The 23,055-nt window shown below is 40.9% G+C and overlaps 2 protein-coding genes across 5 annotated transcripts in view; both read right to left on the bottom strand.

The window, feature by feature from the left end:
- Window positions 1–16,587, bottom strand: part of LOC145458269 (uncharacterized) — a 17,172-nt gene extending 585 nt beyond the window's left edge. Inside the window, exons 1-11 of one of the 3 annotated variants that reach the window (XM_080336594.1) lie at window positions 15,546–16,587; window positions 15,161–15,228; window positions 14,606–14,702; window positions 14,095–14,155; window positions 13,667–13,743; window positions 12,353–13,330; window positions 8,805–8,934; window positions 6,368–6,474; window positions 5,437–5,518; window positions 3,494–3,612; window positions 918–974 (exon numbers count right to left, since the gene is read on the bottom strand). In XM_080336594.1, the coding sequence (XP_080192720.1) occupies window positions 918–974; window positions 3,494–3,612; window positions 5,437–5,518; window positions 6,368–6,374 (265 nt within the window). In that variant the 5' untranslated portion in view covers window positions 6,375–6,474; window positions 8,805–8,934; window positions 12,353–13,330; ... (3 more) ...; window positions 15,161–15,228; window positions 15,546–16,587. Of the gene's footprint in view, window positions 1–917; window positions 975–3,493; window positions 3,613–5,436; window positions 5,519–6,367; window positions 6,475–8,804; window positions 8,935–9,498; window positions 9,545–12,352; window positions 13,331–13,666; window positions 13,744–14,094; window positions 14,156–14,605; window positions 14,703–15,160; window positions 15,229–15,545 lie in introns of those variants that run through there. The other 2 variants (XM_080336595.1, XM_080336596.1) reach the window with 2 other exon arrangements.
- The window catches only part of LOC145458266 (monocarboxylate transporter 9-like), a 26,720-nt gene extending 3,665 nt beyond the window's left edge, over window positions 1–23,055 (bottom strand). The window contains exons 1-5 of one of the 2 annotated variants that reach the window (XM_080336591.1): window positions 20,573–23,055; window positions 18,950–19,093; window positions 18,723–18,886; window positions 17,698–17,790; window positions 17,209–17,453 (exon numbers count right to left, since the gene is read on the bottom strand). In XM_080336591.1, the coding sequence (XP_080192717.1) occupies window positions 17,209–17,453; window positions 17,698–17,790; window positions 18,723–18,886; window positions 18,950–19,093; window positions 20,573–20,768 (842 nt within the window). In that variant the 5' untranslated portion in view covers window positions 20,769–23,055. The remainder of the gene's footprint in view (window positions 1–17,208; window positions 17,454–17,697; window positions 17,791–18,722; window positions 18,887–18,949; window positions 19,094–20,572) is intronic. The other variant, XM_080336592.1, reaches the window with a different exon arrangement.

The raw sequence follows: 23,055 nt of genomic DNA, 5'->3' as shown, positions 1-23,055 counted from the left end.
TTTAGTCGAGCCTCTTCTTATATTAGGTGTCGCATAACAGACATTACGAATATATTGCAACCCCTTGCGCTTTATGAGAAAAGGACACGTAGGATAAAACTTTGCATGCTCGAGCCAGGGGTCATTGCACGGCAACCAATTTTGAAACAGCCCTCCGCATGAGAAACACTTTAAATGATCCTTATAGCCCAAATAGAACAATCCGCAGTCTGCGAGTTCGGCTCCAGAGGTATTGATATTATCCGGCCACCGCATAAATGTGCTTAGTCTACGAGCATAGCGTACCATGTTATAGAAAACGGGATCATTCAACGGGGAGACAGTTACATCTCTATGCTTCGCATAGCATTCATAAATCTTTTCTCCTCTGTTATTTATCATAGCTTGGTACTGTTCAATGGGACCCGTCCGAGTTTCATCTTCGCTTATATCTATGCTACTTGTGGAACCGATGCAAGCGCAGTTTAATGCAGCATAATTTGTAGGATCCGCTCTATGCTTAGGTAGAGAATCGCTTTGATCAATGTTCGACATGGCTATTCGAATTGATATACTCTCATGATCAGTATGCTTTATATAGATATTGAGCTATGCACCATCGAAAATGTGCTTGGTACCGATCGAATGATAGGCCCCGAGGTCGTATCACGGAAATTAGAACGTCGACTGCTCACAGAAAAAGACACGTACCTCATATCCGTTCCTGCTACGTATTATCATTAATTAGAATGCTAGTAAGAATGCCACGAGTACAATCACGCGCTCTCCGCGTGCAAAGCGCATGTAGTTCACTATATAAGAGAGGCTCGAATACGAACTAAACTATACTGCAAAAAGGATGTCGACAATGGAGAAAGCAAGCGACGTAGTTAGCGAATCAACAACTATGATTCCTGATAATCAAGCAGATACATTACCGATTGGTGATTTCGATTCCGATGTCGATGCAGAATTGATCGAAGTTACGATTGCAGCTGAAAAGAGTAAAGAGACGGAAGCTAGTGATGATGACGTAACAATTATTGATGAGGCAGTGGCGCAATCTAATGAGACTCACTCGGTAGACATGATGACTCCAATCAATATGGGTATACCACGACCGGTGATGGGACCAAGTGAACCTAAATCTAAGCGCAGACTCGACTTCGATAAGAGCATACTACCAGTTGGTGCTCAATTTACGCCTCCACAGAGTACTGATAACTCGTCAGCTGTGAGCAGTGCCCAAAGCCCACCTCACTCACCGATCATCGCCCCATGGAGAGTTTATTCGTCCCCTTTTCGCAATAAGCGACGTCGTATCGCTAATAACGTATTGGACGAGGAAAAGTTTGATGGTCTGATTTATAATTTGGATTACCCTCTACTTACGATTGATGATGGTGTATTATTTTTCCGTTCTCTTGAGCAGAATATCGAGGAGGTGTTGTTTGTTGATCGAAAACGGAGCCCTAATTTTCTCCGTGCTGTGTTCATTATCACCCTAATGGAGGGTCATATGCATAAGAAATATTTTGCGCCTCACTTCTTTATAGAAGGCAAAAATCAAACAGGGAAAGAAGTGTTGATCGATTTGTTGCTCTCTGACGATATCGCCAACTTCCTAGATCCTTTTCATCCGAATCTAGAGGCGTTCAAATTTCACAATACCGAGAAATCTATTTCAGTGATGCGCAATTGTGGGTCTCTATTTTTCGATAACAAGATGTTGCAGGAAGCCATTATGTACATTCATCGCAATCATTTGCAGTCTGCTTACGGACGAGTAAAGCCGTCGTCGTTTTGGCTCGTTTCTGAAATTCAGAATGGTAGTGATGTTATGTTACGCAATTTGGGTGGGATGTTTCAATCTAGCACAGTGATTATTCGCTTCGGTAATCAGTGTTATCCTTGCTACTTGCCTGAGATGAATAAGCATGCTCGCCGTAAAATCATACATGATATATTTGCTCGTACATTCATACCCTCAGATTCCGAATTTGAGAGTGATTCCTCTTATGTTGAAAACGATGTGCATGCACGTGAATTTTACGCTAAATTCGATGAGCTCAAACGACAGTACAATGACTGGTATATTTGATTTGTTTTCTCAGATTAATATGGAACCTTTTAATTGTGGTAAAGATCTAAATATGTTGTTACAACAATACGGCCCGGGAGAGACAAGACGTACGCGAGATGCTACGACCGCTACCTTTGAAGGTTTTATTGATGACGATATCAAGAGAGTTGCCACTTGGCGAAAAATGGTCTCATTGGAAGGATATGGGGAATGGCAAAAAGATTTTCTCGTTATAGCAAAAAATGTGCTTAAAGATATCGATAAATTTGCTCCCAACGCTGATGAACTACGTAACCTAGAAAACATCAAATTCCTGTTCCTTTATGAAGCTTTCAAGTGTAAATTGCGTTTGAAATATGGAATAAATTTGTGAATGTGTATTTTTGCAGAATATACTTAAAACTATATGGCTCGTCGAAGACGCTACGAAGAAGATGCCAGCTTCATCATCGATGATTCGCTCGGTTTTAATAACGACGCAACAGAGGTTTTGCAATCGCACTCCAACTCGATTATCGATTCCGAATGGGTTAACAGCAGGAGGGTTGCGAGAGGTGCGAGAGAGGCAATCAATGTACGCCTGATCGGGAGAGGTATGAATGATATTCATGCGCGCATGTCATCGATATACCCGAGAAGATTGCGACAATTCAAAGCTAACTATGCATACGGCTTCTTGCTGTACAATCGAGAGACGGAAAGACATAGCTATTTTCATCCGCAATCAACCCATGCTGTTTTGAACATTCCGCGAGTCATACTTTCACGTGAGGACTTTGATCGTTTCATCAACGAAATCGATTTATCAGCTGCTTACGAGCAAGCCAGACAAGCCAGACCAGACACCAAGTTTTATTGCGTTGCAATATTACATATTCAATTTTTCTTGTACGAAATGTCGCGAGTTTTACTGGGCTGCCCTAGTGCATCGATATCTAAGGAACTGTCAAACTGTCGCTATATTAGAACGTTTGTTCGACATCAGGACGGAACACAACTGAACGATTCGTTATGCCTCTTCCGTTGCTTATCCCAATTCACCAAGAAAAAACGAGATGAGAAGCACGTCGCACTATTGGCCTCTCAATTTCGTGAACGTTACCGTATCCCTATAGATGATGGTGTACCGCTCGATGAACTGAGTAAAGTTGAGGAACGTTTTCACGTAAAGATACTTGTTTATGAAAAACGCGATCATCAACCATTTTTATTGCGACAATCTGAAGCGACTGGCCCAGTGGTTCATATACACATGGAACGTGCACATTCTTGCCTGATCACAAATATTGAACTTTATTCCCAGACATTCTTTTGCGAATCGTGCAAGTTTTTCTTTAAAACCAAGGATAATTTGTCGAAGCATATAAAACGCAAATGCACAACCTCCCAGACTCGGAAATATGCTAGCGGCGTATATCGACCTAAACCCACCGTATTCGAGCAATTGGAATCCGAAGGCATTTTCGTTGAGGAACAAAAGAGATTCTTCCCGTACCGTATGTGTTTTGACTTTGAATCCATGCTCGTGAAGGATGAGCTCAGAGCTAATTCTGCAAAAGTAGAATACGTTAATCGACACGTCCCCGTCTCGGTTTCCTTATCAAATAACGTAACCAACGAAACAAAAACTTTCATATCCGAGGGTTGCCCGCAGACGTTAATCGATGAAATGATCGAGGAAATTTATCGCGTACAGGAACTCGCCTCAGCCGAAATGCGAGAATCTTTCGCTAGCGAAATAATCGAACTTGAGAATTTGATTGAAGAACGGAAATTGATCGATCCTACTAATAGAAGATCCTATTTGGATAATATCTCGCTTCGACTCCATACGTGGCTCGATCAGATACCCATAATCGGTTTCAATTCTTCGCGCTACGATCTGAATTTATGCAAAAAATATCTAATCAAATCCTTGCACAAGGAAAGCGGATTCTTCGTTTTGAAAAGGAACAGCGCCTATTTGACAATCGCAACGCACAGATTACAATTTCTGGACATTTCGCTATTCCTGAGTCCAGGTTATAGTTTGGACGCTTACATGAAGCTATACGGGGATGGGGTGAACGCAAAATTTTATTTCCCCTACGAATATCTTGATAGCATCGAACGCCTCGACGAAACGTCGCTACCGAGTCATGAATCGTTTTACAACGCGTTCCGCAATTCGAATATAACGGAAGAGCAATACGCAGAATGCGTCGCTGTATGGGAACGCGAGGGTATGACCACATTCCGTGATTTTCTCCAATACTACAACGAAGGTGACGTCATTGGCTTCCTGACTGCGCTAACTAACAATTTCGAATTTTACAAAACGCTTGGCATCGATATGTTCAAGGGTAACGTGAGCCTTCCGAATATAGCCAGTAGACTGATGTTTCGTGATTGCTACGAAATCACTCTTCTGAATAAGGCCAATGCTGACCTTCACGAAACGATTCTGAACAACTTGGTAGGAGGTTTATCACAGATTACGTCACGGTACGCTATGGCAGATGAAACGAAAATACGCAGTCTTCGCTATGGTGACAGTGCTAAAACCGTCAAGAAAGTAGTAGGATATGACGCAAATGCCCTCTATTTGCAATGCATAAATCAAAATATGCCAACGGGTTACCCTATAAGGTGGATTTATGATGAGGAAAAGCAAAAATTCCATAAACAGCGCGTTTGGCCTACTCATGCGGAGCGCGAATGGTTGGAATACGAAAGTCACGTTCGTGACATCAAAATTCAGCACGCGTGGAACGGTAGTCAAGTGAGAATCGGAAATAAACGCCTATTTGTCGACGGGAACGCCGGTAAACTCATCTTTCAGTACGATGGGTGCTATTACCACGCTTGTAGGAGCTGCTTCCCTAATAAAGAGAACACCGAGAGGCGTGAACTCACCAAACAAAACACGGAGTATTTGGAAAAATTGGGATATACCGTTATCCGTATGAAGGAGTGCGTTTGGACGAATATGAAACGAGACCCTGAAATTGCGCAATTTGTCTCAAAGTTCGAGCGTAAAGTCACGAAAGCTTATTATCTCACTGAGGCGCAGTTGCTCAAGCGCACGCTCGACGGGTCATTTTTCGGTGCAATCGAGTGTGACATTCATTGTCCCGACCATTTAAAATCGAAATTCGAAGAGTTACCTCCTTTTTTCAAGCATATGGAAGTAAACGAGTGCGATATCGGTGAACATATGCGTGAATACGCCAAGGAAAACAATATTAAGTTTCCAAAAAAATTTCTGGGCTCTAGTTATTTCACGAAAAAACAGTTGTTTAACACGGATTTGCTTCAGTGGTACTTGAAAAGTGGCATGATCGTGACTCGCGTATTCCAAGCTGTTGAATATGAACCAAAACAAGTTTTCACACCCTTCGTTGAGCGGGTATCCTCTGAGCGTCGCAAAGGCGATGTCCTCCCCAAAGATCCGGCCCGTGAAATGGAAGCGTTGACCTGGAAGACGATTGGAAATAGTGCTTTCGGTCGTACTATTCAAAACCCTAATAAATATAGGGAACACGAATACGTTACGTTGGAAGAATTACCATCGCGCGTTGAAAAAAAATTTTTTGTCGATGCTGTTGAAATTGATAAGAGCGAGGAAGGCTTGCTCGAAGTGGCTACGCGTCCCCTTAACATTTGTCACGAAAACCCAATCATAGTGGGCTTCTTTATATTCTGCTGTGCCAAGCTGAGAATGCTCCAGTTCCTATATGACTGCCTACATGTGTATTTGGACGATAGCGATTGGGCTTTCCTCGAAACAGATACTGATTCGGCGTATATAAGCTTAAGCTCCGATACTATCTATTCTCTCATCAAGCCTTCCATGAAAAAACAATTTTTTGAAAATCACGACAAATGGTTCGTGTCTCGCGCATGTGCAGAGCATAAATGTGATTTTGAACGAGATCCCGTTGGTTTTAAAACTGATAAAGCTTGCTGCATTGAGGTTCGCAATTACTCGAAACGTATACCGGGTTTATTCAAAGAAGAGTGGATCGGAGATGGGTTTATAGGCCTCAATTCCAAGACCTATTATTGCAAAGGCGACACCGATAAGTACAGCTCGAAAGGGCTTCAAAAAACAGCCAACAAAACTTTCAAAGATTTCAAAGGCATTCTTCAAAATAGATCGATCACGGGTGGCGTCAATAGTGGTTTTCGTTGCTATGGGAGCGATATGTTTACGTATAAGCAATATCGAAATGCTTTGAGTTATGGTTATTATAAAAGGATTGTGCTTAATGATGGAATTCATACATTGCCTTTATCTCTGTAATAAATGGATCGAATACGTACATTGCATGCTCCGTTTCGGATGATCGTAGCTGGTCCGAGCAGTAGCGGGAAGAGTTATTTTACTTATGAGTTGGTGAAGAACGCAGAGAAGATGATTAGACCGGCTCCTGAAAAAATTGTATGGCTGTATAATAATTATCAGGCGTTGTACGATAAAATGAAAGGGGTAGAATTTTCGCAAGGGCTCTCCGAACTCAAAAAGTTACAGAAAGGAAATAGACACGTTCTCTTGGTGATCGACGACATGATGACGGAAGCGAAAGAGGCCAGAGATCTATTCACTCGATACAGCCACCACGCAAAGATTAGTGTCGTGTTCATCTGTCAAAACTTATTCTATAGGGGTCAAGGCTTTCGGGATATGACCTTGAGCGCGAGCTATATCGTGATATTTAAAAATCCCCGTGATGCGAGTCAAATCAGTTTTCTTTCACGTCAAATGTTCCCGGATAAAGCCGGATTCCTTACGGAGGCTTATAAAAAGGCAACTCGAAAACCGTTCTCGTACATACTGGTTGACGTGACGCAAGAGACAGACGAAAATTATCGTCTTCGCAGCAAAATATTCCCACATCAAAAGTTGACGGTATATCAACAATAAATACAGCTCGCGCTGCAGATTTTAGGGCATTCAACATGTCGAAGAGGGGAAGTAACATATCTCGAAAACGATTGAGCGACTATCACGTTAAATTAAAACTTTTGAAAAACGCTAAAGGGAAACAGCGAAAAGAACTTTTATCGAACAATCAATTTTTAAGTTGCGTTTGCCAGTGCGTTCATAACTTGGCTTCGGGGACAGTACGTATCTCCCCGTCTAGAAAGTTGAGGCTTGGAAAACACAAATCCGATATCAGACAATTGCTAGCGCAAAAAACTCGCAGAGGTCAACGGAGGGTGCTACAAAAGGGTGGATTCCTCTCAGGTATAAAAATTATGATAAAATAGCAACTTTTTTCTAAGCAGTCTGTTTTTAGCTATATTAGGCGCTGCAATCCCCGTCATCGGGAGTCTGTTGGGTAAACTTTTCGGGAAGAATGCGTGAACTCCAATTCCCCGCATTTCGAAGCAAGGACGAATGGGAAAAGAAATTTGATAAACATATATCGAAAATTAAAAGCTCTCCATTGAATGCTTCCGAGAAACTAGCTCTGTATAGGCATGGTATTGCTCAACTGAGAAACTTGAGAAAAGACGTAGACGCAGCGACCGCCCGCCTTCCCGCCGCACACACGGGGCTCGCGAGCCCCGTAGCGAAAGAAAAGCGCCCGCAAAAGAAACGCCCGCGCCGGATTCCACAACCTTCGTTTCCCTGGCTTTATAAGAGACAGCGTAAGCCTAATCCCCGTATATACGGGAAAGAATGGGAGACGTAGACTATTTTGATCCGAAACAGCCCAACTCGTACAGGGGTGCTTATTTGCAAAAGGAAAAAGAATGGCTTAAAGGACAAGATACTTATACTTTTCATTTTCCGTTACGTAAGAAATTTAGGCGTGAACGTGTAGTGGTCTCCGGTATCAATGCCCAGTTTCAGAGCGATTTGATGGATCTGCAATCTATTTCAAAGTACAATAGCGGTTTTCGTTTTGTGGTGGTGGTGATTGATATTTTTAGCAAATACCTTTGGATGATAGCGATTAAAAATAAAACTGCTTCAAGTATGATTTCTGCTTTCAAACGTGTGTTTCGTGAACGCGTACCGTTAGTTTTACAAACCGATCAAGGTAGCGAATATACCAATCGCGCTTTCCAGAACTATCTAAAGGAGAACAAAGTTAGATATTTCTATACGAGGAGCGAATTAAAATCCTCTGTCGTCGAAAGAGTGATTCGTACTATGAAGGCGATTATGTATCGATTTTTCACAAAAAATAACACGAGGAATTACGTGAGCGCTCTCGACGACTTTACTTACTCCTACAACAGGACGTATCATCGTAGCATTGCCATGGCCCCAAACCAAGTGAATTCGTCTAATCAGGAATCGGTTTGGAGAAGACTTTACGGATTTCAAGAAGCTAAACAACCCGACCTCGCTGTAGGAGTACCCGTCCGTATATCGAAAATTCGAAATCTTTTTGAGAAAAGCAGCCTACCCAACTGGCAACGGGAAATTTTCTATATCGCAGACGCCCAAAAGGGGGATCCCCCGATGTATCGCTTACGTGATTACGGCGGTGAAGTCATTCAGGGTAGATTTTATAGAGAGGAGCTCCAACGCGTAAAAGAACCGCAAACTTGGCGTGTCGAGAAGATTATAAGAAGGCGTAAACGCGCGGGACGAGAACAGTATTTAGTACGCTGGTTGGGATATGGAAGTGGATTCGACAGCTGGGTCGATAAGAAGGATATCGTCTAGTCGGAACCTTTATCAGTTTTTGGCGCAACTAGTAATCATACTGGTCATCGTATCGTTCTCTCTCTATAATCTTACCATTTCGAATGGGAACAAAGAGCTTTGGATATCTCTCCTCTCCTCTTGCGTTGGTTATATGCTTCCGAATCCCAAGCTCAAAATATGAGCTACGTCACGCTATTTTCGAACGCTTCCATGGATAAATTTCCTGATAATACAACAGCGAGGTATTGCGTTGAATTGGACGTCCCGAAAAACGTGGAAGATACAGAAGTTTCTCTGGCTGAGATCTCCTTCCCTACGGATTATCAAAAACAGTATAGGATCACGAAGAATAGGTATGGGATCAGATCGCAAAAGAGAGCAAGAAAATTTCATTTTAAATTGGGAGAATACGACTCGTTATATGACATGTATAGATCGTTGGAAAGAGACAATCCTGATGTAAAAGTAACATGTTTCCCAGAAAATCATAGTATGTCTATCTCTATACCTCATAACGAGGTAACCGACAAATTGCGACCAGAGACGGACATAGGGCATAGTAGCTTGCTACGCCGTGGAGAATTGTACGGTGCTCTTATGCGTAAGGAAACGAAGGAGGAGTTATTGGTGTTTCATTTCCCGAATGCTAATTGTACATTGTGGAATTATTTTTTCACTGAGGGTATCATTCATTTGAACTTTCGCATGCGACATGATCCGACTATCGATTTCGTTTATGTTCATTGTAATATCATTGAGCCACAAGAAGATAGCGGTAGGCTCTTACCGTTGTTACGCGTCGTACAGGTGAACAATCGTAAATCATTTTCGAAATATTACACGAAGCCTTTTTATTTCCCCGTTAATATAAATAGGCTAGAACGCGTCGAAATATCGCTACTTGATGAGAAGGGACAGAAAATACCCTTTCGAAGTTCTCCTTCGAGTGTTGTATTGCATTTTCGTAGACGGGGAGTTGCATTATGAAATATATTCATATTACGTCACACGAGTCTGATTTTACTATCGATCTCGCGAAACCGATAGATTCTGGTGAATGGGAGATAGGGCTTGCCGAGTTGTCTTTTAAAAATAATTTTCAGCCTACGCTCGAGCCTTACGACGGCTTATTATGGTACGTGAATGATGCGGAAGGCGATAATAATTTTTATTATTTCCCGGCTGGTGATTATCATGATAAAATTAGTTTGATGAAGCGTATCAATCACGATCAGAAAAAAGCACGATTTATTTGGGTAGATGGTTCTGGTCCGGTCTTGATAGCGGGGCCTTACAAGAGTTCCAGCGGTCCGAGACTTTTCATGGATAATAGAAACCCCGTTCTCAGAGGAGGCGCTCGTTCGGAGGTAGAGCTAGATGCTGGATTACATAGACGAAGAACAATTCACTTTCAAGGGGAAACTGAGCCCGTGACCAACGTTTTAGTTTATACGGATGTCATCACACCTCAAATTGTAGGTGATACGAGTGCGCCTCTACTACGCAATATCCGCGTTACGACGGGGATAGATGAATATCAGCATATGCTATTCAAAAAAATATATTTCTTTCCTCTGAATACGGAGCGAGTAAGCCAGATACGCGTTATGCTTCGAGATGATAAAGGTGAAGCTATAAAGTTCGGGAACGCACCTCTTCATCTCACACTTGCTTTGAGGCATCATGAGGAGTCATTATTGTTGTGATCGGGAGGCGTTCAGAAACTATTATCAGCAACAGAGCGGTGGCGATATCAATTTTTTTCGGGGTAAAGTGCAGAGAGGTCATGGACTTGGAAACTTATTTCGTTCGTTCGGAAGAAGCGTTATGCCTCTAATTTCGAAAGGTGCAAAATCACTCGGGAAGCGTCTACTACATACCGGAGCGCAAGTAGCCTCTGATGTTCTTAATGGAGAGAATGTTGGGGATAGTCTTAAAATACGCGGCAAAGAAGCCGCTGGGAACGCTCTCGATTCTTTACTGAGAAAAAGAAAATTGCCAAGACGGGGTCGTAAGATCACGAAAAAGAGACGTCGCAAAGATATTTTCGATTAAATATATATTACACCACGATAAGCATCATTTGTTACTTGAGACTTGATAGATGGCGGAGTTAATTCATGTACAGTCCCCAGAGGGGGTACATCCCTCATTGGACTTATTTCACATTCCCGCGACACAGACTAGCGTTGAAAAGAAAAGAATCATCAAGATAGCACCGATTTCGAACAACTCTAGTGTGATAACATACCGCTTCGAGGGCTCAGAAGACTTTATCGATTTGAGCGAGAGCTATTTCTTATTTCATTTACAATTAAAGAAAGATGGCGAAGCAATTGGCGCAGATGATGATGTTGGTGTTGTAAATAATATCTTGGATTCCTTGATTTCTCAACTACAGATTAAAGTCGCTAACGAAACTTTGAAACAAGATATAAAAGTACAGTGTTATTCGTCCTATCTGCACAATTTATTCACTCCGCTTGACGTGCAAAACAGCACACTGAGAGCTTCAGGATGGAGAAAAGATACTTTAGGAGAAATGGATACGATTGGTGGAACTAGCGCCTCGGCTAACAAAGGATATTACAACAGGAGTAAAGCCTATAAGGGGAATAACGTGGTGGAAATACGTGCGAAAATCCATCACGGACTATGTCTGCAAGACCGCTACATCCTACATGACGTGCCTCTCGAGTTTGAGCTTACCTTGAATCCGAAAAGCTTTTTCATGATGGGAGATGCTACCGGGCAATTCACCTTAACAAAAAAGGAATTACAGTTATGTACCGTACGAGTCAGCGACGATGTGAAGACAGCGATGATGGTGAATGCTCAGGCGAAATATCCGTATATCGACATGAGGTTAATCACCGGAACATTTGGGGCTGCTACGACGCAGATAGATATCGGGAATCTATATAGCGGGACTCTACCTTCTCGCCTAATCATCGGAATGGTAGCTACGAAAGCCTTTCAAGGAGATGTTACGAAAAATCCTTATAATTTCATACACAATAATATGCAACGACTCGAACTGAAACTGAACGGATTTCTGATTCCGGAGGGAGGTTATGAGCTAGATTTCGATAAGGGTCATTACACGGAGCTTTACCATAACCTGATTGAAGGTACGGGCGCAATGGAGAAAAATACAGGACTCCTAACACCTGAAGAGTTCGCTAGTGGTTTCTGTCTACTGGTTTATAATTTGCGCCCCGATGATTTGGATGATTGCTTTGACTTACAAAAGAGCGGTACCTTAAGTTTACGAATCACATTTCCTGCTGGCGGGCTAACAGCGGAAACTACTTTGCTCTGCTTCATGGAATTTCAAAAGCTATTGCAAATCAGTAGCAGTCGTAAAGTGACCGTGCTATGAACGGAGATGAAATAGACCACATCTTGTGGTGCTGCGAGACAACAAAACATATTTTCCTTGGCACATTTCCTATCGATCGACTGCCGAGGCGACCCCCTCCTCCTTATGCTATCGTGATCAATTATGACGAGGCTCGAAAAATCGGAAGTCACTGGATATGCATTTACGCGGATGAGGATGAGACACATTTTCATGATAGCTTTGGCTTAATGCCGTTGAAATACGAGATTGCGTGCTTTATAGAACCAGAAAATTATACCTGCTCCATAAAGCGTCTGCAGCACAAACGTTCCAGAGCGTGCGGTCATCATTGTCTAAGCTTCATCGTCCATAAGGCGCGCGGATGGAGTACGGAACGTTATTTAAATTCCTTTGGGGAAGATCACCGCAAGAATGATTCGATCGTACGACGCTTCGTCAAGGAGCTGAAGCAAGAAAATGAAATTGTGTAAATGTATATGTGAATAAAATCAATAGTTTCAAAGTTTGCTTGGTACGTTTGAGGGCGATATTCGCTACGTTCATTATAGTAATCATCTCAAAGTAGTATACTCTAAATCAGCAGTAGCGACTTGCTTTCGATTAGTCGATAGTGTCTACATATTATCATCATCTAGCAAGAGCCAGGAATTTGTATTGAGCGACTTCCCTCCTACAGCAAACGCAACTTACATTACGGTGTTACTGAACATCGAGTAATAAGCGGGACTAGGCAGCCTACCCTTAATACGAATTTGCATTTTGCTGGCACAATCTATGCTATAGTTGAGCGACCTCAGCACACTTCTTTGATATAGCTGCACAACGATCTAGACTTCGGCGTCTGGTACAGATGTGATGTTATAGCTTCAACTCATAGCGTTTTAGGAGATAAATTATAGCATAGACATAGGTTATAGATTTTATTCACTAGCTATTTAAATCACGCATCTAAAAGCAGCAGCTTATGGAGTAGTGGCTTCATATTATCATCATCTAGCAGGAGCCAGGAATATGTATTGAGTGACTTCGCTCCTATAGCCCCGGCAAACGCAGCTTACATTAGGCGTTACTGAACATCGAGTAATAAGCGGCGCTAGGTAGGCTACACTTAATACGATTCTGCATTTTGCGGGTACAATCTATGCTATAGTTGAGAGACTTGAAATGATACGACCTTGGCATACTTCTTCGATATACATGTAGCTGCGCAACGAAGTAAGCTTGAACGCCAGCGTCAGGTACAGATGTCAGTGATCTGAAATGTTATAGCTTCAAGCCGCTGTGGCACAGCGTTTCAGGACATAAATTATAGCATAGACATAGGTTTAGCTATCGGAAAAGCATCAGTGCATTAGCTATTAAAATCACATATCTTAAAGCAGCAGCTTATAGACTTGTAAAATCGGTATAATCTCACTAGTTAGATGCTTGCCCTCGCAATTTACCGTCTTTATGCCATGAGTAAAGCTAGCTAAAGATTTAGCTTCAATACGCTGTGGCGTAGCGAATTTTAGAATAGCTCATAAATTATATAGCTCTGCTAATTCGTGGAAATGTTAAAATCACATATCTAAAAGCAGCGCTAACTTACCAGCGTCATCAGTCGAAGTGCGTAGAAATGTGAAATTTTCTGAGCGTAAATTGCGTGCGCGGTGTCGGCGTTTTGGTCTGAAATGAAAAAATTTAGGTTCCATCCGCGGCGGCGTAGCGAATCTTAGAATAGCCGATAAATTATATTGGTTATATATTTTATTCACTATCAGAAATGGTAAGATAAAGCATCACTGCACTACCTATTAAATCAGCTCCATTACGTATCTAAAAGCAGCGGCTTATGGGGTTGTAAAATTAGCATAATCTCAGTAGTTAGATGCTTTCTACAACTCGCAATTTATCAACTTTAGGTCGTGAGTAAAGCAAGAATTCATAGACTAACATCCATCTCAAATCTGAAGTGCATACCCGCGTAATTATAACCAAATTTAGTGCGAATCTATACGGAAACGTAGCCTAACTCACCTGCCTCATTAGTGAAATTTTCCGAGCGTAAATTGCGTATATGCGATGTCGGCGTTTTGATCTGAAATGAAATGAGCGAATTTAAATATAGGTGATAAACTATTGCTCTAGCTAATTAATTCATAATATTGTAACCACACTGCGCGAGTAATAAGGGAGGGAACTTGCATACGAATTTATCCGAATTCGGGCATATCCTCGTTTAACATTATAGTCGTGCACAGAACTCATTATTACGTTATTAGCTATTTAAATGATGCGATTTAGGGGAAATCTCGGTGTAATTCAATCTGCGCACATTATACATGTATGCCCCAATGCGTTTTGCGGCTTTAGTATAGGTATTGGATCTAATATATTCTATAAAACATGTACGTTGCTATATATATATATATATCTTAATCTGAAGTGCGTTGCTGCATCGAAAAAATTATAGCTATACACAGAACGCTGTCGATTTTTCAATATAGTCAAGAAATGAATTAGCCAACCTTAGTGTTGCGTAATCTACCTTGTCACTATATGCCTGTTCCGGAGTTGCTTGGCTGCGTGGAAAAAGATAAATGTGAAATTTTTCTGAGCGTAAATTGCGATGTCGGCGTTTCGATCTGAAATGAAATGAGCGAATTTAAATATAGGCGATAAATAATATATATACTGTTGCTCTAGCTAATTAATTAATTCATAATATTGTAAGCACACTGCCCGAAACGAGTAATAAGTGGGACTAGGGAACTTGCATGTACATACGAATTTATCCGAATTCGGTCATATCCTCGCTTAACATTATAGCCGTGCACAGAACTCATTATTACGTTATTAGCTATTTAAAATGATGCGATATAGGCGAAATCTCGGTGTAATTCAATCTGTGCGTATTATCCATGTATGCTCCAATGCGTTTTGCGGCTTTAGTATAGGTATTGGATCTAATATATTCTCTAAAACATCTACGTTGCTATATATATATATATATATCTTAATCCGAAGTGCATTGCTGCATCGAAAAATTATAGCTATACGCGGTACACTGTCGATTTTTCAATATAGACAAGAAATAGCCCACCTTTAGTGTTGCGTAATCTGGTTTGTCATTATATGCTTGTTCCGGGCTTGCGGCGCTAGTCTTCTTGGCTGCATGAAATAGGATGTTTTAGCTTCAAACTCGACGCATTAGCATGCCTAAATTGTAACCACAGCGAGATTCGAGTAATAAGCGAGGCTAGATAGTCTACCCTTAACAGAGAACTCGCATATGCATTCGAATTTGTGCGACTTCGGCTATATTGTCAGCTAACATTATAGGCGCGCACAGAACTCATTATTACGTTAGCTATTGGAGAAATCTCAACGTAATTCAATCTGCCTGCACAATCCGCGTAAGCTAATGCTGCATCGAGAAATTATAGCTAAATTTAGTTTAAATTGACACAAAAATACATTGATCTTACCTTGCCTGCCTCGCTGCGCACATGACAATACTTGTAACAGAACTGTGAAGTTTTCAGAATGCGAATTGCTTTACGTTGGAACATTGATCTTACCTCGTCTGCGATGCCTGCATCCCTGCACACATGGCAATACTTTTAACAGAAGTGTGAAGTTTTCAGAATGCGAATTGCTTTACGTCGGAAGTAAACATTCTAATTCGTATCGCCAGCGCGACGTTTTCTTGGAAACGCAACTATATATTTAGAATGTTCTAATTCCCATTATCGATGTGGCCCGACTTCTTGGAATCGCAACTATATTAGAATGTTCTAATTCATATTGTCGATGTGACCCGACTTCTTGGAATCGTAAGCAACTATATTCGTACCACATTTACACGCGTCAATTTCTTGGAATAGTATTCAGCAATATGCGCGGCGCATGAGCTTTGCGTGATCGTAGGCCTTTATGCTTGCGATATCAGTATTATTAAGTTGCATTTGCAGAATTCCCCAAAATCATTGACTAATTAATGAATCTAATTCATATTGTCGATGTGAGCCGACTTCTTGGAATCGTAAGCAACTATATTCGTACCACATTTACACGCGTCAATTTCTTGGAATAGTATTCAGCAATATGCGCGGCGCATGAGCTTTGCGTGATCGTAGGCCTTTATGCTTGCGATATCAGTATTATTAAGTTGCATTTGCAGAATTCCCCAAAATCATTGACTAATTAATGATGACACAGCTGTTATAGTACACACGAATATAGTCTTACATTTATGTGTAATAACTCGAAAAAGGTGTTGTCTCGGAATTTAAGAGAGAATCGGTGGTTATATTCTCAAAACAGCTCAATACGGCTAGTTTGCTCAATAGCCTTGTGGTGAGCGACGTGAAATTATACCCAACCAAACCAGGTTCGATTCTAGCTTAGGTAAGTTTTGATGTGGCAAGGGGTGTCCTATAGGTGCGGCAATGGGCGGATGATGTGGCATTGTAGGCGTGGCAATTAAGGCGACGTGGCGAAATTTGATTGGCCTGCAACAAAAACGGATAACAACACTACTCAATTTCACCCGGAGTTTTACAAGCTCCCATCCAAAAACGATCCTTATTGTAAGAAGTCAGTAGTTTTACTTAAAAAAAACTGTTCAAGTTGAAGAACAAGTATAGTTTTAGAATAAAAACCATTATCGCAAGTACAGGGTGATAAAGATAAGTCACAATGATCCGCGTCACAATTCAATTTTACTTTTATAGTCTTGACTCGAGTCATGTCGAGTCAATTTTGAATCCAAGTCATGGAGAAACGGTCCTAGTCCAAGTCATATAGTGTTCAGTACCGAGTTCAAGTCAAGTTCAACTCACTTCTGTGAAACTTTCGGGTGATATCGAAGGCACATTTTCCTCGCACTTTTGATATGTTTATTGAAACAGATTAAACACAGCTTGCGGGCCTATTTTTAAATATTGGTCCTGATACGCGAGACTAGAATCAAGTCATAAAAAATGTCTCGAGCACGATGACTCGAGCACAAGTGGTGTTAATACACAAATTGACTCAAGTTTAGTCAAGTCATTTCAAGTCAAGTCGTGCGTGTCGAGTCATTACAACCCTCCGCAAGTAAGCAAAACCGACTTGACTACTCCGAAAATGTAGATTTGAGCTACTCACTTCATACGAAACATCACTTTTTGGAAAAAGCTCGACTTCCGACGATTCGCATCTTTGGAAATTGACTTTCTTTGAGCCGCCTTAGACGATTCCCTTCGAATCAGAAATTCGTTTTCCGGGCGTTTCGAACATTCGGAGTTCGCATTTTCATTATTTTGCGGAATGTTGCTTTCGTGAAGATCTATTTTGACGGGGTACGATAGGTCCTCGCTCGAATGGTTTCGATTCTCGTCGGTCGACTGTATCTAAACGAATCAACAACACTGAGAGTGTCTGACATGGAGGTGATGAGTGGTGATCAAGAGAGCAAGTTCTTATTGCTTTAAAATCGTGAGAAAGCGCACTTGATTTTTAAAAAAAGTTGCAATAAAAGTTGCATTTATAATTTTTTAGAATTATTTATAAATTTTTAGAATTATTACGGTGTTTCTTCTATACTTGATTAAAGGCAATGATTACTTGAACACCTCTGATCTTTTGTCGTCTTACCCGAATGAATTCCGGATGGTGGCGTGGATGTATCATTATGAATCCTGCCACGCAGATATTAAGCGTCACGCCGCTCATTATAAGTATGCAGCCCTGAAAACAATTTCACGACTTCGGTATGGAAAACTATCTTCACACTGCTATGGGTTGGTACATTCGTAGCGAAAAGAGTGCGTGTTCACACTGTGAAGGTCTGACGCGAAAACAGAATCTGTCAGAATTATACTGCGGTATAAATTAGACACAGAATTTGACTACAAATGACGCTTGTCTAACTAGAATCGACACATGCGTCATTCATTTCATCAAGTCGTTTTATATTTTCCCTTATTTCTTTCCATCCGGTGTGATGTGCATGCCTCTTATTTACATCGCCTAAGCGCAGGTCGGTGTCTGATTTCAAAGATTTCAAAGAAGATTTCAAAGACCAAGTCGTTTCGTCACTTTCCAATGCTTTTCATTGTATCGCAGTCTGGCGGTGTTTTGAAATGATGAAAATATTAATAAACTGATATTGGAAGACTGTACGCACGTATGGTTTATGACAATGTTTTAAGCCGTTAAGGTTCATACCACGAATCAATCAGAACTGGTTCTTCCGCCAAAAGAATCAAATGCCATTGACTACATAAAAAGTAAGAAAAATGCCGATTGATAATATAATTGGCTAAAATTGGCTTTAAATTGAAACACACAAATAAGGAAACGCCCTTCAGTCGCTAACAAGTCTGCTTAAACATTCGATCTCCCAAGAACGGAGTTTCTGAATCCTGAGGTATAGGTTATGTTTCGTGTACCATATTCAGAGTGTAATTGCACACCTGCGTGCCGACTTGCATACCTTCCTTAGTACCTGCGTACAAGCATCATTGGGATAAAAATGTTGTGTATGATTTATACCGTAGTGTAAGTCTGACGTATGTTCTGGTTTCGTTTATCACGAGTGTATATTCACATCCTTACATCACTGGTGGACCACGGGTGTAAATACACACCTTTTTCGCTAAGACTATGTATATACTCACTCTCCAACCATACGCATCGAGAAGGTATTGCTGGAATATTGTAAACGCGAATGCGCCGAGCCCGACACCGCTCGACCCAACACCCATCGCAAAAGCTCTCTGTCGTTTGAAGTAATCGGTCAATCGAACGACTGCCGCCAGATTAGCGATGCCACCACCGCATCCTATATCCATGTCGAACAAATTACCTTTCTGCATCAATAATAATTGATATACTAATAACTTACCTGCTATAATACCGTACGTGGCGAATAGTACGTATATATTTGTCGCAAATGAGCTGATGAACAGTCCGAGAGACATCACAAACCCGCCGATAATCGCGGTTTTTCTCGTGCCGATGCGACTGATCAATGCACTTCCGACCGGCCCTTAAATTTAAGAATTACTGTCGTGAAATTGACTGAAGCGACGCTACCTAATACGCTACACAGACCAGAGCTGGACAACTATAAAATTTCCAGCTTTTCTAAATCAGAATAGAATTAGAATTAGAATTACTGCGGATTCGCAAAAACCTGGAGATTGAACAAGATTACCAATTAGAAAGAAATACAATAAAATCAAGTTCAATTCATATCAAATAAGGGTCCATTCTCATTAGTATGAGGTTTGAGGGTATAGAATGTCTGTATATCAAGCTTATGTCGTTTCGCACTACACGGTTCTCCTTTTGCATTTTCAGGAAAACCATAGCATAGTAACGTTTCACGCATTATATTATAATTAGAATTACTGAATCCGCGAATACTTGAAAATGGAATTAGAAGCCGAACTACAAAGAGCATAACCATGAGAATGGAGAAAATCTGTACCAGGGATATCTAGAACTTCTAGATATCCCTGATCTGTACACCAAGCTTGGCTCGTTTCGCACTGCATAGTAGGGGTCTTCAAAGAATGACATTCTTTCTCAAATCGTACTGGCTACTTGATAAAATTGTTAGGTTACCTAATTTAAGCCCACACACCAAATTTGGTTCAATTCCAACCAGTAGCTGCATTGCTACAGGAGAAGAAAGTTCGTGTTTATTATATAAAAGTAAATAACAAAAAATTTGAAAATTTTCTGTTCACTCCATGAAAGCGTTAGGTTGTCTATAGAAACGATGTTCACCAAATGTGGTTCAATTCCAACCAGTGGAGGCGGAGTTATTACCGTCGAAAAATTTGGATTTGAATAAAATAGTATTTACGGTGGGCACCACTACAATAAATAATCAAAGAATTGGTCACCGTAAATACTATTTTATTCATAATTCAAATTTTTCGACGGCAATAACCCCGCTTCCACTGGTTGGAATTAAACCAAATTTAGTGAACATTGTTTCTATAGACAGCCTAACACTTTCATGGAGTGGACTGAAAATTTTCCAATTTTTTGTTCTTTAATTTTAAATAATAAATACAAACTTTCTTCTCCTGTAGCAATGCGGCTACCGGTTAGAATTGAACCAAATTTGGCGTGTGGGCTTAAATTCGGTAACCTAACAATTTTATCAAGCAGCCAGTACGAGTTGAGAAAAAAGTCATTTTTGAAGACCCCTACTGGACAGTTCTCCTGTAGCATTGTAACGAACCTATCCAAACCAATGAGCTGAATGCTTGATTGATGGCCCGCTGCACGCATCATGTTTACCTATTGTTGTTTTATAGCCGTTTTACGCAGCCGAACGGAACGCGGCATCGAACTGCACGCCATAGTATTTTCATGAAAATAGGAAATTATATTAGAATTAAAATTAGAGCATAGAAACAGTATATAAATTAGATTATAATTTGACTACCGGAATTATGCCCTATTTAGTTTGATTAAACAACTACAATTATGACACAATCACAACGCCAACCTGCAAGTAATGAGCTACCGGTAGCCAGAGAACCAATCCACGCCGTGTCCCCCTTGCTCGTTTGGAACTCATCGAGCCATTCCACGTACAGCACGCCAACGCTGAATAATGTTCCGAACATTAGAAACCGAACGAGGAACGACGCCCCCAACACAATCCATCTGAATCCTAGCGTCTCCGGGTCCGGGCTCTTCATCACAATTACTCCTCGCCGGAACAAAATAAACTATATCCTCGCTTCATCGACTTCGATGTGGCAGGACGTTGTGATGTCTAGGAAGGTTTAGAGATGTTACAAATGAACTGAACAACTACACGCTTTCCAAAGAGCACAAATAGAGATAGAACTACTCAGTTTCCAAAACATGCAACTAGAACTAGAACTACTCACTTTTCAAAACTAGCAGATAGAACTAGAATTAGAACGAATAACCTTTATAAATACGAAATTAATTAACTAATAGATTCAATTCCGAAGCAACTCATTAATTTTTATTAACGCAATCGGATCGGTTTTCCACGTGGACATCAGTTGTTAGAATGTGCATTTCAAAATGACAGGGTTTCTATCCCCAAGGCCAAAACCCACCCCTGGCTATACCCATAGCAATTACTACAATGAAATCCCACAACAGAACACCGTTATCACGATTCACGCCAAGCGACGACAGGCGTTATCTTGTTGTTCGGCAACTCACTTTTCAAAATTCAGAACTATAACTAGTTTTAACTACCCACTTTTCAAAATCTGCAATTGGAGCTAGAACTAGAACCGTCACTAATATAACTAGTGGGCTACTTATAGTTGACCAACACCAAATTAGATTGGTAATTTGTACAGGCACATCGGTCGTGAATTTAGAACCATTATTAACTTGACCAACAAATTATTTCAGGCGCTGTTAAATCTACAAAGGACGAACCGACCTTTGGACTCATTGACTCACAGTCATCATAATTACACACCTCACAAATACTATTTTCTACCCAGCTGTATAAAAGCTGGCGTTCCAAATTTAGTGGTTTTGCGTTTGCGGCAGAGAATTGTGAATATGCTATGTGCTACGGTTTCAACGGAAAACAGGAAGCGATTGATGACTTCGCAACAGTTCAGAGCGACGCATTCGTAACAGCTATACATAGCTCCTGACGAATGCGAGTCACAATACGCATTCGATGACAATTCTAATATGCAATCAATCTTGTGTGAATGCTTGATCCAACGTAAAAACTCACGCCCAAGTTTAAAGTCCTTACACGATTGCAACTATGGCCGCGACACTATACAAACAGATCGTATGTTATGTTAGATATTAGCGAGAAGTGATGAATGAAGACAGCTGAACAGGGAACCTGAACACTCGTCGCCTGTCTCGCCATTGATTGAAAAATATCTTGTAGTAGAAAATTTTGGTTACAATATAGCCTACATAAACGTAGCATTCAATCACTGATTGCGGATAGAAGATATATCGCTGCATAGACTCAATGAGATCTCATGAATGAATCGAAGCGTTGCGTAAATAGACAAACGAAGCCGGTGGGGCGTTATATAAGAGACATATCACGGGTTTAGCAAATCGTTCGGAAGCTCACTACAAAACTCTACAAATGCAGCTATCCAAGACGAAATTAATTCAACTCATCGAGTTCCTAGTCGCCCACATATGCTCCCAGCGAGGTAACGTCCAGCAATGGAATTACGAGCATGAGTCAGGTATAGTAAGAATATCAACATGCAGGGTTAGAATGAGCGAAATATCTTCTTCTGTTGACGCTTCATGATCAGGTCACAGTGTATAAGTCCATTACGACAGCAAGATTCGACTCATCCACGTCGCGTCGGTCAACCTTTGGGTCGTACATCTTGTCATGGCAAGATAATTCGGCTAGTTAGAATCGGAAATTACTATCACCGTTGTCATTTGTCATATCTGTCGATTTTTGTTCGCTATCAATTGTGTTTCGTCCAAAGTCGATAACAATTCGTGATATCGCAGTCCACCGGTAAATTGAAATTAACGACACGCCCTTCATTTGTGTCTCAGCTACTGCTGTGTGATTGCATGAAAAGACGAGAAGTATATTTCGAAACAACTCCTTTTGTTCGTACAATATTTATAAATGTTTTTATCACCTCAACACCATAACGAGACTACGATACATTGACAGGTTAGCAAGACCTGTACATAAATACGAATTGCTAACTGAATGCTTTCACCTGACTGATAACACATTTCTGTTTCAACTCCACTGTTTCTGTTTCATGTTTTCAACAGACAGCAACTTTTCGGAAAGGATGCTGTGCTGTTTAGAAAGATGGAGTGATCGATACACCGAAAGCATTTATAATTTACGACGACAATCTCACACTCCACAGCTTTCTGATAATTATGAGTTTTTGTACGTGCGAATGTGTACAGTACGACAACTGCTTCTTGAAATCAGATCTGATCTAGACGTTCTTCACTCCTTACAGCAAT

This window comes from Botryllus schlosseri, chromosome 16 (assembly GCF_051294905.1).
Source record: "Botryllus schlosseri isolate E-star chromosome 16, Bs_hap1, whole genome shotgun sequence".
Taxonomy (NCBI): Eukaryota; Metazoa; Chordata; class Ascidiacea; order Stolidobranchia; family Styelidae; genus Botryllus; species Botryllus schlosseri.
The sequence above is the reverse complement of the archived record's forward strand: the minus strand, read 5'-3'. Positions and strand labels throughout refer to the sequence as shown.